This window comes from Primulina tabacum, chromosome 11, assembly GCF_025594145.1.
Source record: "Primulina tabacum isolate GXHZ01 chromosome 11, ASM2559414v2, whole genome shotgun sequence".
Taxonomy (NCBI): domain Eukaryota; kingdom Viridiplantae; phylum Streptophyta; class Magnoliopsida; order Lamiales; family Gesneriaceae; genus Primulina; species Primulina tabacum.
In genome coordinates this window covers 39,533,135-39,550,624 of record NC_134560.1, presented here as the reverse complement: position 1 = coordinate 39,550,624, position 17,490 = coordinate 39,533,135, and the positions used below count along the sequence as shown (strand labels likewise).

The 17,490-nt window shown below is 32.5% G+C and overlaps 2 protein-coding genes across 2 annotated transcripts; one reads left to right on the top strand and one right to left on the bottom strand.

The window, feature by feature from the left end:
- Window positions 1–680: 680 nt before the first annotated feature.
- On the bottom strand, window positions 681–4,127 carry LOC142519913 (phytochrome-interacting ankyrin-repeat protein 1-like). Its single transcript, XM_075622928.1, has 3 exons — window positions 3,182–4,127; window positions 1,247–1,418; window positions 681–1,160 (listed from the first exon to the last, which is right to left on the bottom strand). Exons 1-3 carry the CDS (start codon window positions 3,302–3,304, stop codon window positions 946–948), a joined length of 510 nt encoding a protein of 169 aa, XP_075479043.1. The 5' UTR covers window positions 3,305–4,127; the 3' UTR covers window positions 681–945.
- A 7,432-nt stretch (window positions 4,128–11,559) lies between these two features.
- Window positions 11,560–12,958, top strand: LOC142519036 (U-box domain-containing protein 17). Its single transcript, XM_075621924.1, has one exon. It carries the CDS (start codon window positions 11,681–11,683, stop codon window positions 12,605–12,607), a length of 927 nt encoding a protein of 308 aa, XP_075478039.1. The 5' UTR covers window positions 11,560–11,680; the 3' UTR covers window positions 12,608–12,958.
- The last annotated feature ends 4,532 nt before the right edge of the window (window positions 12,959–17,490 follow it).

The following is a 17,490-nucleotide window of genomic DNA, read 5'->3' as shown; positions in this document are numbered from 1 at the left end:
ATTTTGTCTATATATATAAAGGCCCTTCATGTGTTATAGCATCATGCATTCTTGATTTAAGTAATTTTAAGAATTTAATGTTATTTTTAGAAAATAACATTATTTTTCTTTATTGTTCAGACATTTTTCGTATAGTTAACATGATGAAGTCTGAATTTTACAATTTTCCTAAAACACTATTATTCATGTTTCATTCACCCTTAAATCGAATTTGAATTTAAGGATTTAAAATTGAAATTTACAAATTTATTTTCTACACTCACGGCATTTGTTCAGTTGTTTTTAATTTGAAAATTTTGGTCGTGTGTGTTTTACTCTTACGATTTTGATCGTCTATATTATTAAAATTTTAGTTTTAATCATGTATATTTCAATTTATATCAATTTTAATTATCTTTTCATCGAACGTGATTAAATGTAGTAACTGTTGTATAAATATTACATCAAAAAATGAATAAAATTGTTTGAAAAAAAATAATTGATTAAAATTGAAATTTAATGACATAGTCATGAAAATTGTAAAAAAACAAATATACATGAACCAAAAAAAACATGATTTTTTTGGATTAAAACTGTATGCCCATTATTTTTTGAAAAAATTATATTTACCTATATCATCGACGACATCTCTGATTTGAGATGGTCTGAGGTATGCATTTATTTCATTTTATCTCGGAAGGGAAAATAAGGTAAAATACTAAAATTGCAGAATTAGTCTTGAACAACATTCAAACTGATCCCACCAAACATCACTCATAATCACCGACAACAAGTAGCAAAAGAGACTCACCAAACATAAGACACGGACTGAGAGAAACAGACGTGCCACTAATTGACAAAACACAAGCAAACGTTATATAGACCAAACGATATGGCGCAGACACAGGAAGCTTCTTCTGCTTGTTTCCAATTGCAGCATTGGTGAAATGCCACAGAGAGAGTGCCTCAGTTTTCTGAGCCGCAAGATGTCTCACCAGACGAAGAGTTGTCCACATGTAGACGCCTCATCTCTTCATAAGCCCATTCAAGACCAGGGCAATAATGGAGAGGTGGATTGAACCTGGTATCGTTGATGTCGTCCGGTAAAAATGCCCCATTTTCAATGAGGAATTTGATTGCTTTCTTCTTTTTCTCTTTAGCCGCATGGTGAAGTGGGGTCCCTGCATCCGATAAATTATGAATAAAAACCCAACGAATGTTGTACTGTCTATATAAAGAATAATAGCTATATTAACAAAATACTCACATCCACATGCACCCTTGGTCCGTGCGTCAATGTCAGCACCACGCTCTAGCAATTTATCCATAACTTTGAGATGGCCACCTTTAGCAGCTAGATGGAGAGGGGTTACACCAAGCGACTTTGGGCCCCAAGCAGCCACATTTGCATCCATTCCTTCATTAAGAAGCCGTTTAACCTACAAAATAATGAAAGATCCTTGTAAATAGTGGAATAAAAAAAACATCACTATCCAAACAATTCCAAGGATTGAAATCATAAATGTTGATAAACACCATCAGGGGGATGTGTGGCATTGGAGAATTATACATATCATATCATCACCCAAGTTTTTTAAAGTTCACAGTCACTAAAAGATAACGGTGACAAATAAGATTTTAGTTATAAGACTTGTGAAATTGAGCCGAAAGCACACGTTGGCTTTTCGTTTTCGCCAAAGAGTAGTTTCAGTTAAAGAGTCATCGAACTGAATCCCTCCTACTCAGTTCAATCTTTTAGTCAGTGCAACTGAGTAGAAAAGAATTGGTGAAATTCGAAGTCCTCATCTTAACATTTTGCTCAGCTATGGACTTTGAGTTGCATCATGTTAGTCACCTGATACAACATATTAATTTAAAGCACAAGACATAGATATCCTGGAGCTTTAGGCGCAAGGCGAGCCGGTGATTTATTGATGTAAGATGCACCGAACATGAGTTTTTATGATGTACATATATAAAGTGAATTTTGCAAAAATATTACATAGAAACAAAAAATAAAATTTACAAATAACTAAAAAACAATAAAAATCAACTGTTTATTGTCAAAATACATGGCATAACTTTAAAAAAAATCAATCATCTAAAACTTTCGGCCAAAGAGTTGGGATTTAGATCTTGATGGAAGATAAAATACAAAAGGAAAGACTGGGAACATAAGATCTTGATGGAGCCAGAACTGAATTATTGTAGAGAAAAAAAAAGTAAAAAGAAAGAATTGCTGAGTATACAAGTTATGAATTAAAGAATTGTGGGAATTGGGTTAGATTTAATTGGGCTGGGCCATGGTTAAATTTTAACATGAAACTGAATGTGTACACTATTAGATTATTGTCTTTGAATTGAATACCATGCAGCACATAAGGCGTCACCTAAGAGCACCTTTTGCAAGGGCTGCGCCCAGGGCCTAGGCAGCCAAGCATGTCAAAAAACAATGCAAACTTAACACGATGCAACATCCACCGTCTGGCACAACATCCACCGTTTGGACAGTTGAAAATATGTCAAAATAAAAAAGACGTAAAGGAATTTTCAAAACCAATGCAAACTTAACATGATCCTTAAATCATTCTAAGAATTAACCCACAAAGTAAAATCATAGTTCTCTTTCATGCCGCATAAAAAAAGGGACAAAACAACTAAAAGGCACCAATTGATTCTCCAAACAACTCTACATGCGGCATTACAATAAAAACACAAGTTTCAACAAATTAGAATCACTGAGAGGTGTAAACAGGGAAAAAACCCCACATCAAGATTAAAGGCCGACAAAAAGAATAAAGATACTCGAGTAGCATCGTAATAACAAAAACAGGCAGTACACCTTCTTGTCGTCTGCAGTCTGCACCAATTCCTCCAACCGTTAAAACTCATAAAAACTTAAATTACACCACTATAGAATTTATTTCTCATTTACATGCACAAGCAAAAAATATTTATTTTCCCATTCCATGATTCCATACAGCTAAACAGTAGGAAATATCCGCTCTGCTTGTGTGGTAATCATGTATTAGTTAATCCAAAAAAAACTGATTTTAGCACCATTTAATACATATATCCTCACTTACAGAAGGACTGCTAAAACTAACAGACCTCTAAAACCAAAGAACACGAAACTTCATGATGTATCAAATATGAACTAAAACTCGAACAAAACAATGGTCAGAAAAATTGAAGACCATACCTCTTTAAGGTCACCTTTCTTGGCAAAGACATGAAGTAGAGTCCAACCTCGATCATCTGTGTCGCTATCCGACCTACTCAACAGCTTCCTGCTCCTTCTAATCGAATATTGGTACTCCAACATTATCTTATATTTATTTTTCTTCTTTTTGGCGACAGATCACAAAGACAAGCACTTTCTCAATACCCTATAATCTCAGAGTCTTGGACCCCCAAAAGCTTGGCTTCTTTCCCAATAATTTTATCCAAGTAGATAAACTAAATCACCCAAAATCTTACTCACATGCATAAAATGAAAATGATAAACCCACAAATGAAGTATGGACAACCACGGTTGTCTTCTCTTTTCACATTCCCCAACAGTCAGAACCACAGAGAACCCGAGACAGGCAACAAAATTCCCACCTAAACTTTATATCCTCTAAACACTATTGGTATTATTTTCGAGTCCCAGCAACTTATGCCCGAAAGTATCAGTTAAACGACAAATGATCGCGACTATCTGGAATTTCAGAAAATTTTCATCTATCACTGAACAACTTTTCACATGGTCCTTGGAACAGCTATAGAAAGAAAGATGTCAAAAATTTAGCGAGAGGTGTGTTGGGCCATGTTATAAGGAGCGAAAGGATTCAAACCAGGACCAAAAACGCGAAGATTGTCACTCGGCTTCACGTAGAACAACGATGTGAAACGAAATACAGCAGAGATAATCATAATGAGAGCCCTAACCTTGAATCAGATATAGATTTCAACACACAATAACTCGGGATTAATCAAATGAAACCTGAAGGGAATTCAAACATATTAGACGGTCGCGTGAATCTGCGCGCGCGAGCTGTAAAAAATATATGAATCGGATAAAACCCTAGACGGAGAGGTGCGATGGCGTTCGGCCAATTGGGGGTTGGAGATTCGCAATTTGATTGCTTTATCTTTGCAACAGCGTCGGGCCAGTTTGGTTGTTGTTATAGGATAAACGATGGATTGATAAATTGATGACAATTTGAATGATAATTAAAATACCCTAATTTTTATTAGTGTGTTTGGTGTGAATGATAACGAAAATGTGATAAATTATATGATTTTTGGTGTATTTGATAAATAATTGTATAGATAATGAATTCCTGCTAAAATACCAAATTTGCCCTTATTTCAATCTACATTTTTAAATACAAAAACCTATTTTCAAGTTGGGAATCCCTGCCTCGTTGATCAATTATAAGTTTTATTCTTGGGTGAAATTTTGAGATGTTAAATTTATAGTGCTACATAATACTTTTTTGAGAAATCCCTGTATGTATGTATTGTGTTTCTATTTTTTTTTAGGTTAAAATTTATGTTTCTATTTATTCAATGATTTTTAATCTTCAAAGAGACTCACATAACCATATCTCTTTCCAACTGTCATGTACTTCAATTTCTATATTGTGATGTTTTAAAAAAATACGATTTATGAGTGCAGAATTTCTTGTTGGATTGTCATTTTTACTTCGTACATGTAGCCTCATTCATTTGAGATGACAACAATAGAGTATATGACATCCATTTGTTTTGTTAAATTTTCATTACATTGTTCAACTTTTCGCTTGAGTTTTACACATAATTTTAAATGTCATGTAATTTGAACATATTTTGTATTTCACAGTAAAATTTATTTGTTTATGCCACTTATTCTCATAGCCTTTCCCAATCATGTTATCATAGGTCAAATGAAAACAAATATAGCACCAACATGCCAGTGCGGTGAAGGGTCTATGTTGCTACGAAAGGCTGGGGAATTCTCAACACGTCCAGGCAAGTATTACTACATTTGTCCGGCTTCCCTTACACATCCGAACAAATTCTATTGGTATGATGAGTACCATGGTAATGTTTTCACACCAACCAAACAAATATGGTCAGCTTCTGAGCATGAATCAAGTACAGTAACAAGTCAATCGTTTGGTAAAAAGAATGTGAAGACTGGTATGGCATCCAGTTCTTCATCTCCTTCCATGCAGAATATTGATGTGTGCGACAAGGGAATAGCATATGCAACAAAAAATTTCACTCAAGCAGACAATGGTAAAATGGAAAAGAGCAATATGCCTCGCAGCGAGTCACTTAAACGGTCATCGATCTCCATCGAGGCAATATGTTGTTGCTTTGGGTTCAGTTGCTTCTTTCTATCCCTTTTGCTCGTATTGGTAGTGTTTATTGCAATCAGAATGTGAAATGCAGTAATTGTTGTTCCAACTTGACAGTGTAGTCTTACTTTTGCAGAAGTTATTTTGTGATGTTCAGTAGTGCGACAGCTAAGATTGAAATCCATCTACATATATTTGAAATCTTAGTTGAACATATATAAGATGAAATCTTAGTTGAACACCGATGACCGAATCGCATAGCTTGTACGCTATTTCTTCTCGGTTCCTTTTTTTTGGGGGTCGGCTGTATTGAATAAAGGAGAGGGAGGAGATGAGATTTATTGGTAGGGTAAAGGTTAATAAGGTAATTTTTATGTTCTATCATATGAACTGTACAAATTAGGATTAATAATACTTGGGCCATTCAGGGATGGATTTTCCCTAGTCTACAGAGATTTTGTCACGGGCCACTTGTTATCTGTCTCTCTCCCAAAAACCAGACAAACATGTGATTACACCACAATCTGCCTCTAATCATTCATACCAAACAGGCCCTTATTATTTAAACAAACACCAAGTAGGATTAATGATTTTTTTTTATATTTTTTAATTAAAAATAAAAATAATAATATAATGATCTAAAATTTTAAAAAAATATAAATAAACATATTATTGGATTTTAAAATATAGATAAAAATATAATTTAAAATATTTAAAAAATAGTTATTTTTGGAAAATAAACAAAGGTTTATCAGTTAAGTTATATAATGAGTTTTAAATAATGCTTCGACTTTAATTAATTAATGATATAGATTATTAACACTAATATATCAATTGGATATTCTAGCCAGAAACCTCGTCAAATAAATTTATTTAAAGTAGCTCTCTTGTGAGATGATCGCTCGAATATTTATTTGTGATTGGGACCTGAGGCCACATCCTTTCTTTAAAAAAAATGAAAATGGATGCCACGTACCAAAATTTAAGATATCTTGCATGCACATACCTTAATTTTGTTTATAAATTTAACAACAATGCATTATTTTAATAAAGAGAGAAATGAAAACATTGACTATTTACTTTACTGTTTGGGAACATTTGAAAAATGATTTTGGTCAAATATTTTGTTTTTATTTATGATCTTTCTTCAAAGAAAATTTGCAAAATGACCTTCAAACATATAAGAAATATAAAGACTAATCCCCAACATAGAGTATTAGAGTTGAAGCTCGAGTTTACTAATTTGAAAGATAAAAATCACCTTACAACGGTGAATCATATTTTATTTTAAAAAATATTCTTTAATTTTAAAATATATGAGAATTTATCTTTCAAAAAAATGGAAGAATTCTCAATTTAGTTATTAATATTTTGACATATTCTCGATTTAGACCCTAATGTCCTGATTTAGTCCCTTTTGTTTAGATTTTATTTTTTTCTTATTTTTTATTAACATGTGACGTTGTTACACCTATCGAGCCGGTTCAAAGACATGAGGTTCGCAAGGTTTCCAACAAATATATCATATATACGAGACTTTTTTTTATGGCTCATCATGTTTTTGTAAGGTAAAATAAATGTCATACATTTTTTACCAAAATGTCGTCAGATCGTGTCCATCGAGTTTTACATACTGCTCCTCACAATCCAATCACACTTTACAAACAAGGCAATGATTGTCTTGTTTTCATATATGACTAATCCTTCATGTTTACAAACTTTAGAAAATATTTTAAAATGTTTAACATATTCATTCATATTTTTATATGCTATTAAAATATTATCAATGTAGACAAAACATAAATTCTATATAATCTTTAAAAGATTATCCGTCTTTTTTTGGAATATCTCAGGTTCATTTGTCAATCTCATTGATAATACTTAGAAATAATGTCTTTGTGATTTGGAGAAAGATGTGAATTTCTTGTTTTCTTTATTCATCTGAATCTGATAAAATCCAGGCTTACAATCTAATTTAGAGAATATTTTTGCATCGCATATACATCTTATTAAATGTTATCTGATATGTATAAAATATCTATCAAACTTCTTAATTTTATTAATTTTTTGATAATTAATAACTATTTTGGGTTTGTTTATTTTGATCTCACCGTGATTTTTTACAAGAAACTCTGGACTGCTATATGTGATAATCATGCTTTGATTAAAGAAAAGTCTAAATATTCCTTGATAATAATCTATATATATTTTTTATCAACTATGATCATCAAGATGGAGTTGCATCTGACGAACTGTTATTCCTTGTCTTCCATGGTTTTAAAGTCGGCTTGGAGTTGGTTTCTTTTCCACCATGCCAAAGGATTTTAATTATAATTTTCTATAATTCTTTTTTTTTTTTTTTTTTGACATTTTCTAGGGATATCTTTGTTTCTAAATCTATATCTTTATGATGTAAAGCTATTTTGAGGACATCCATTTCTTCCGGTTAGAGGTTTTCTTCTATTTTTATTTGGAGCATTGTTTCTCCAAATCTTCTGAAATCTTTCATTTTTCTGTGTAGAAGTTTTCATTCATCATCATGCTTGCTCCAAAAGTGGATTGACAATTTTCTGTAAAATGTGTCTCTTAGTCTCTGGTCTATGACATTGTGATCACATAGTGTTGGAACATTAATCATCTGGTTTCATTTTTGAGTATGTGATTTAAACATTTGAAATAAATTATTTCCTAGTAAAATATATGCTCGTGTATCATAAAAATATATCGACGGTTTTTTTCATCTTGTACCAAAGTGTTTGTCCAGTACCTCTGATTAATAGTTTGTTCATCTTAATCCTTTCACATAAGATAAAGATTCATTTGGAGAAATATCATCGAGCAATCAGAGGTAATCTTTTTCAAATTCTTTTGGAAAAATTCTTCTTTTTATTTTACAGATTCCAGTTCCTGAATTAATGTAAGCAGCAAAGTATTCTACTTTATTTGTTCATATAACATTTCTAATTGAATGTATATCGAGAATGAACTTGTGGTTATTGAATTTTCCATGTTCTTTTTACTACAATAAATTTCATCCTGATTCAAGTCATTTCCAAGGTTTATGTTCCTCTAGAAAGTTTAATCTAAGAACCAATTGATCCAGTTCTTCTCCTGGAATTACTCTGGTATGAACTTCCAATTCACCGATGTTTATTATTCATTGGTAAGTCCTTTTCATAGGTTATTCCACATAGTATATGATATTACAAGGAAATTGATTTCTATATTTTGTAATATATAATACTATTTCAACTTCTATTCATCATTATGGACATATAAGTTTTCCTATTATTGAAAATCTTTTTATTACTGGTTGAATTTATTGTACAAGTGTTTTCTCCACATGTTACTTGTTATCTTATCTCTCTGAAAAGATGGTCTTTTTTATTTCAGTCTAAGACTTTAAGTTATATATAAAATCGGTTTGTCTTGGATCTGGAATCTGTTTCATGTACTGAAGGAAACTCGATTCTTTCCAGATATTTCTTGAGCTAATTTTTCGAATATTTCAATAAGTTCATTTTTAATAAACAATTACGAATGGTATGTATCAAAAAGAGCGTATGAAATTTGATATGTAGTAGAGTATGATCTATTACCTTCTTTCATTAGACTTTTTTTTTTTTTGAAGCTTTAATGCAACGTCAAGGCTCGGCTGAAATCTCAATATGCTAGATTGTAGGCAATTTTGGATAAATTACTCTTACAATTTTTCTTGCAAAAATATTTCCTGAGATAGTTCCCAGTATCAAATTTTGAATATTACTCTTTTTTTATCGTATATAGCAATATCAATAGGTGAACAAATCTCATTTAAAGTAACTTTTATCATGATCTGGACTGCTCCGATATGAATCCATTACATTGTTCGTGCTACGTTTGGCTTGCGATTCTGTAATTATTCTTTTATTTCTTCAAAATGAATTAATTACATTCACATCTGATTTCTTGTTAGTTCCATGAGAATTGACATTTTCCTTCTGGAAACCCTATAGATTAGATGATATTTTCTGTTTTTTAGGCCAAAATTTCCGGAGAATTTTTTTACATATCATGCTGAGAATCCATGATATCACTATAGGCTTAAGTTTTCTTTCAAGACCTTTTGGATCATGTTATGAGATATGCTTGTTTGGCTAAAGAATCCGGACAAATCTTCGTGTATTTCGTGTCAAAACACTTCATCTTCAGTCAGTTCTGATTATGTTCCATCGTATTCTTCTTTTCTCAAGACTTCTTCATATATACTCTCGTCTGAGGAAATCTCCTCAACTGATATATTTGAACTAAGTCTTAATGATAAATCTCTTCTTCGACATCTAGAGTTGATTCAAAGCACCTTATTCTGTTTCTATCATTTTTTGGACAGTTGATCAAAATATGACCTCTTGTTCCACATGTCCGGCAATTACAATGTTTAAAACTTTCATTAGCTCTATTGTGAGCTCTTCTGAAATTTTCCTTTGTTGGTGTCTGTCTCGTGCTTCAAGATGAGTTCGATGCTTGATATTTCATCACAGTCCTTGATGATCCACTCTTTGTTTAGATTTATCAGATCTGGATTTTTTCTTGACCATATTGTTCTTGTTTTTCAATAACTTCATCCACTTTTTTTTTGCTTCTATCATAAGGACTAGATCTAAAACTTTTTTTTTTTTGCCCTTGTGGCTTATTTCCAATTATTGTTGGAAAGTCATTTTCTTTACAACATAGAGGAGTACGTTTATTTATATCTCTTAATCATTTGTAATTCTTTTTCAATACTTCAATATGACACAATTTTATCAGTTTTCATTTGAAAATGAGACTCATTTGGCCATAGTATATAGATTGTCGGTGACATATTCTCTTATTAGCATTTCTCTTCAGGGACTTGGCATTTTGGCGAAGAAAATTTGCATTGTTGTATTTCTTCGACTCATAAATTCAATCTATATTTATTGAATAACATAATGTATTAATCAATTAAACATATATCATGTAATCCAAGGCTATACATAGCATGCGTATATTTGTTTTTCTTCTATGTATCTTGAATATGGAAATAATATACCCCAGCTATAAACTGAGCTTTAAATATGGTCGTCTTTATTTTAGCTATCTTGCTAATCAATTCTCTGGCTATGATTGATTCTTTGGTATTTGCTGAAGTCATGACCCAGATGATTTTGATTGATCTCATAAGACTCATTTCTAAAAGTTTAATGAATCATTATATATTGAAATCAAGTGTTTCTGCTGCAAGAATATCCTTCAAAGTTCCAAGAATTTTTCTTAAGGATTTTTTCAATTTTTCGTGGTACACAGTATATTTGATTGTCATGATATTTTACCATTTTTTGAATTTCTTGAAGATTTTCAGAGTTTAGAGGAATACGAGAGTATTTTTATAAATCTATTACTTTTAATCATAATTCTACCTTAGTAATTTGATTCATTTCTAGTTTTGATATCTAACTTTGATTAGAGCTTCTTATTTTAATTATTCCATTTTCTTGGTATAAAACTTGAAAATAATAAATCATGAACATATGCTCATCCATATTTTGATAGAACTCTCCTCCTCATCAATAAAAGATACTAAATAATAATAATTTAATATGTCAGGAATAAAAACTCTAAGCTCTAAAACCATTTCCATGACCTAGTATAATTATTTTCTAATAATAATGAAACCAATAGTATATTAAATATTTTTTTAAAAAAAATTAGCTTAAAGAACCAAATTGGACATAGTTTAAAAGATTTAGGAATAAATTGAGACAATAAGGATCAAATTGGGACCTGTAGATAAACATTTGAGACCAAATTGGATTTTTTTTCTCCCAAAAAAAATGTAATCTTTTTTATTTATTCAAAAAAAAATATTTATTTAAATATGTATTGTTTTAATTTTCGAAATAATTAAAAAAAAAGAAGAAGAAGATGTGCATTAAAGTGTCAAATCTATTTACCAGTAACATGGTTACTGAATAGCAATAATATTAGAAATAATATTAATAACAACGACAATAACAAGAAAATCTTGTATGTGCTTTAGCGGGCGGGCATGCATGCACTAGCAGATTTTCGCAAAACTTCCCAATTCACACTCATTTTATGAATAAAAAAACCCTGTTTTAACTGTTTTACGCAGTCAAAAAAATCCACTCGCTTTTCCCGAGTTTTCAAGTGGATGAATGGCGGAGTGGTAAAAGTTTAGACCCAGCCCCGCTATATATCACCACACCTCCGACTCATTCCTATATATAATATATATAGTGCAAATGGGTGGGGACTTTTATTAGAGTCAGCCCACCTAACAAAAGGATAATTTCGATCACGTCTCCTCCAAATCTGACAAGAAAATCGCCAAGAAACGGTTGAAACTTATGGAGATTGTGAAGCGGAGAACGGTGAAATCGTTGGTGACCAAGATGAGTTCTGTGTCGGAACAGACCCGTATCGAATCCATCTGCGAGCTGCGTTTGCTTACTAAAAACGATCCCGAAAGCCGCCCGATAATTGCGGAGGCGAACGCCATACCCTTGATCGCCGAATCTCTTTATTCTCCGGTGAAGATTCTTCAAGAAAACGCCACCGCCACGCTGTTGAACTTGTCTATATCCTGCAAAGAGCATCTCATGTCTTCCCATGGGGTCCTAGATGCCCTCTCCCACGCCCTACGCAACCCCGCCTCCCCTTTCTCGGCCCAGTGCGCTGCAGCAACCATTTTTAGCCTTGTGAGCTTCGAGTCGTATCGCCCCATTATCGGGCACAAGAGGGATATCATATTCGGGCTGGTGGAGATCGTGAGGAATCAAGGATCGGCAGCTCGGTCGATCAAGGATGCTCTTAGAGCCCTTTTCGGGATTGCTCTGTATCCGATGAATAGAGCTCAAATGGTTGAGCTTGGAACTGTTCAGGCTTTGTTTTCATTGATAGTGAAGGATGGGAGAGTTGGACTGGTCGAAGATGCCACCGCTGTGATTGCACAAGTGGCAGGGTGTGAGGAGAGCTGGGAGGCATTCAAGAAAGCTTCGAGCGTTAGTGTTCTGATGGATTTGTTGGATAATTCCACGGGTTCGAGTCATAGGACTAAGGAGAATGCGGTCTACACAATGTTGAATTTGGTGCAATGTGGGGGGGAGAAGGTTGTGAGTGAGTTGAAGGGGAAAATAGAGGCAAGGGTGATTGAAGGGATTCATGATGTGGTGGAAAACGGTAGCGAAAAGGGTAAAGACAAGGGCTTGGCACTTCTAAAGATTTTTGATTTCAAGGATGTGCGGTCGGAGTCTTTGTCGAGCCTCTCGTCGTGAAAGTTTGAGGTTATGCTGTTGTGATTCTCTTGTAAAATTATTTGGATTGATCTTGTGTTTGTATCTCATGTCAATTACATTGATGAAATTAATATAGCTATGACAACACTGTGGTGCAAGGAAAAGATAGTAAAAATTGGTGTATTGTGCTTAGAAGTGCAAGATTTTTCACAATTGTTGTATTGTATAGTCTTTCTAAGTGGTATTGTGCCTTTGCCTTTGGTGACTTTATTCTGATACGCCACCAATATCGTGAGCACAAGTGCTTTAGGCGCTTCTTTTACGTTTTCGTGTATGATTCCTTGAACCTATAATCCACTCGAATAAGATGAACCGGTTGCTTTTCGAATCCTATTTGGTACAGCTTATTTATTTTAGTTGTGTCTCGACTTTCTTGCTTTCTGCCTATTATTTGATCGGGCAAATTTTCAGCATTTTGTCCGAAAGCTCGCATAAGTGCTTTTTCTGTTGAGTAATGTGCTATGGGTTGACGTTGATTTTGTTCACATAGCCTGCATTTGTAAAATGAACACATGGGATATAATAGTGTTGAACATGGAAGTGGTGTTCATTTCACTGGAAGATTTGCGACCAATAAAGATTCGTAGATCGGTTACAGGAGATACTGTGGTTCGCCGCGGTCTCTGTTTCCTTGAATTCCTTGCTACCAAATTATATACCTATATGTTGTTGGGCAGAGTATATACTCAAAAAAGACTGATGTTTACAGTATTGGTGTTCTGGTGCTACAAATCTTAAGTGGAAAGCAGCAAACTGATAATGCTTCTTTCATCGAGATATGGTCTCAACATTGTTGGATGGGTATGCCTCTATTTCCTCCCGTCTGTCGGAATTTTTAGTGACTGAAGATTGATCAAAAAATATTAGCAGAAAGAGAGGATCGATTTAGTTTTTGTTCGAAGGCATTGGTTATTCTTTCATGCTGATAAAAATATTTGGTTTCTCTAATGTTCTCACTAATGTCATCATATATTTCTTTTACACATGTCTTGGACGTCCAATAAATGATACTGAGAAAACAATTCTCTACTCAATCTCATGAATGCCTCTCGTTTTTCCAATCAATAGGTGTCACGTCCCTGGACCGGGTTGGTCGACACTGGCGTTGCTCTCAAATTTACATTCGAAAACAACAAGTCTCAGAAGTACAAAATTCAGAAACCGGTCTTTTTATTCATAACTACTGAATATCTCAATGTCTGATACAAACTCAAATGTTTTACAGCGGAAATGTAAAACCGAACATAATACTGTTTTAACAGATGCAGGCGGAATCTAATTACATAAATCAGAACTGAGAAAAATAACATTCTTCTTCACCAGCCCCAGAACTGATGATGTTCTTTTTCTTCTAACAATTTTTCCTCGCTCTTATGTGAGATGGATTTGGTGGATGAGTGATATGGTTGTCACTCAGTAAGCGGGGGCGGGAATAACTACCAGTTTTCGAAAATCGTTTTCAACAGAAACAGTAATACAATAATATACAGAAACTCTTATTTTCAGAACAGAAATCAGTATTCAAAAATCAGTAATCAGGAATCAGTATTCAGTAATCAGAAATTTATCAAGTAAGCACTGAGCACGTTCGTGAATTTCATGGCTAAACTGATATCAGTCCCCTATACGTTCTATCCTCTAAGAGGTGAGACCAGTAGTAATCAGTAATGTTCAGAATATATATTCCTACCATTAGTTCACTGAGTTTCAGTACTTCAAAAATCAGGTATCAGAAATCGAACATACAGAAACTTTGCTTTAAAACATAAATCATCAAACTGGATTCAAGATATTTATACATAAGCGCACTTATAGTAGTTTGCTGGAGAGTTTCAGTTGAAGTCTGGAAATATGCTTGCTCTCGCTACTGGTTGCTATTGCTCGAAAATAAGCACTCTCTTAACTCAAAAATTCAAGTGATAACTCAATATTTGTGTAACACCAATTCAGGGGTGTTATTTATAGGCAGAATTGTGACTGTTAGCCTCCTAATTAATGGTCATAATCTGCCATTAACAACCTTTATTCCATGTTAAATGCTTCAGTTACAAGTCATAAGCTGAATCAGTAACTGTCTGCTGGAATCTCGCTACTGAACTCTTCTGATGCTGGGTTTCCAACTGCTGGAAAATACCCTGCTGGATTTCCAACTGTTGGAAAATACATGTCTGCTGGAAAATACCAGCTTTTGACTGGAATATTGTCAGCTTCTGCTGAAATTCTTGCCTTGCTGCTGAATATTGCTACCTGCCTGCAAAATGCTAACTGCTGAAATTTCGGGTTCTCACAATAGGTTTTTTGTGAGACGGTTTCACGGATATTTATTCGTGAGATGGTCAACTATGTTCATATTTACAATAAAAATTAATATTTTTTATGGAAAACTCAAATAAAATATTTGTCTCACAAAATTGATAAGAAGACCGATTCACATGAGTTCGTGAGACAGTTAACTTTGCTTATATTTACAATAAAAATTAATTTTTTATAGATGATTTAAATAGAATATTTGTCTGTCGAAATTGACTCGTGGGACCAATTTACGGGATATATATATATATATATGTGTGTGTGTATGTATGTATGTATGTTAAGTTGGCTTTTTTTAAAGTTGTGGATAGATGTTTTCTTAAGTCAGTATCGAAATTTTAATCATTCTCTTTTTCAATATATATTATTTATTAATTTTTTATAAAATTAATCTAAAAATAGGTGAGGTAAGCAATTGAAAAAAAATTAAGTCATTAAAACCTTAAAAATTGAAAGAAATGAATTAAAGATAGGGTCGCAGATAGAAGAAAAGATATTTGAGAATTAGAAAAATAGAGGTAGGGAAATTGAGGAAAATTGATTTAGGATTTGTGTTGTGCTTTTATTTATTTTATTTATTTTTCTTATTCTTAAAACTATTATTAAAATAAAAGAATGATAATAATTGGATTATAAAAAGGAAAGAAGATTTTATAACTGGTGGACAAACTTTATTTCAAAGTACATATATAAACATTAAAAAAAATCAAAAGATGGAAGGAAAAAAACCCCTCTAATAATGATCATCACATCACATAATTAAGTGTAAAATATCAATCATTTTAATAATAAAGTATTTACTTCAATCAAAATAATACTAATAAATAAATAAAAGCAAAATTTTTTTCATTTCTACCTAAATCAACAAGCTTTAATAGCTCATAACAATGAATTCAAGTTACTCTGAAGGTATTATTCTAATTGTTGATATAATGGTTTATATTATGTAACATTAAATCTATTAACTCTAATTAGTATTATCATTGTATTGAGATATAAATCGATATTGGATACACGATCAAAATATTCTTGGGCGTCTTATGATTCAAATTCATGTGTATGAGGTTTTAAAGATTTATCCTTTGGGTTGTAAATGTTGGCTCCAACTAACCCGATGTTTAGGTGGTAATAGCTCTTATTATAACTCCGTACGAACAATCTGCTGGATCGTTCTCATTTTTCAATCATATAATAAGATCCACGATCGGAAATGACGTTGCTCATGATCAAGATTGCACTAGAAAACTTGACGAGGTTTGAGTCGACCGTCGAGAATCAATTGCTGGAATTTGCGAGATACAAATTTTTAATTATTTTTAAAATGCTTAATTTTATATTCAATTTAATAATAAATAATAGAAATTAGTGATGACTATAGTACAATTTGACAGAGTTTATATTAAAAATAAGTTGCAATAACAAGTTGGAGAAAAAAATATTGTTGTGAGGATAATTTGGGAAATAAAAAATTGTGTCGTCTAGATAACAGATTCTTTATACTAGTACTGGGCACACAACAAAAGTCGTTGAGAGGAATGAAATATGTACCTGTATTTGGACTTTGGCCCAACTTAGATATTTCTTATTGGACTTGAGCCCATTTACAAGGGAGATGCAAACAATCTGCTGTTGAGTAATGGCAATAAACGAGGAAAAAAGCAGGGGTCTCAACCGGGTCGGGTTTCGAGTCGACCCGCGAATTTTTTTATTTTTTTTCAACCCGAACTCAACCCGAACCGAAGCAACCCGAAAACCCACAACCCGAACACGAACTTGTCTAACCCGACTCAACCCGTCTAACCCACCGTAACCCGAATTTTATTTATTTTTAAAAAAAATAATGAAAAAATTCAAAAAAATAAAAAATTATAATAATATTTTAATTTAAACACATAATAACAAAATTTCCGATTTGAATTTGAAAGTTTAATTGTAGAAAATTAAAGTATATTTACTAAATCAAATAAACAATTATTAAAAATATAAAAAATATATAAAATAAATATTAAATGATGAAAATTTATATTATAAATATACAATAAATTTTGTTCAAACATACAATATATAATATAGATAATATTTTCAAAAAAAAAAAAAATCGGGTCAACCCGCGACCCAATCCGACACAACCCGAAACCCGTCTAACCTGGCACTAACCCGAACCCGAAAAACACCAATCCGAACATTATTTTTTTCGTGTTGAGTCGTGTCGGGTTGACGAATCGTGTTGCATTTTGACTACCCTAGAAAAATGTAGTCAACAATCTATAACCCTTTCAGAACATTAATTGTATCATATTCTAAAAGATCGTGCACAATTTCAAAAAGATCGTGCACAATTTCAAATATATATAATTGCTATAAAATTATATTATATTATATATATATATATATATTTATATTATATGAGTTGAACCGAGTATTAAATTATACAGATGCACTGTATTGTTATATATTATATATTTATATTGTATAATATAAATACTGTTTCTCGTCAATTGGGAATGACATGTAAGAATCAATTTCTTGTTTGAAAAAAACATAAATTTGAG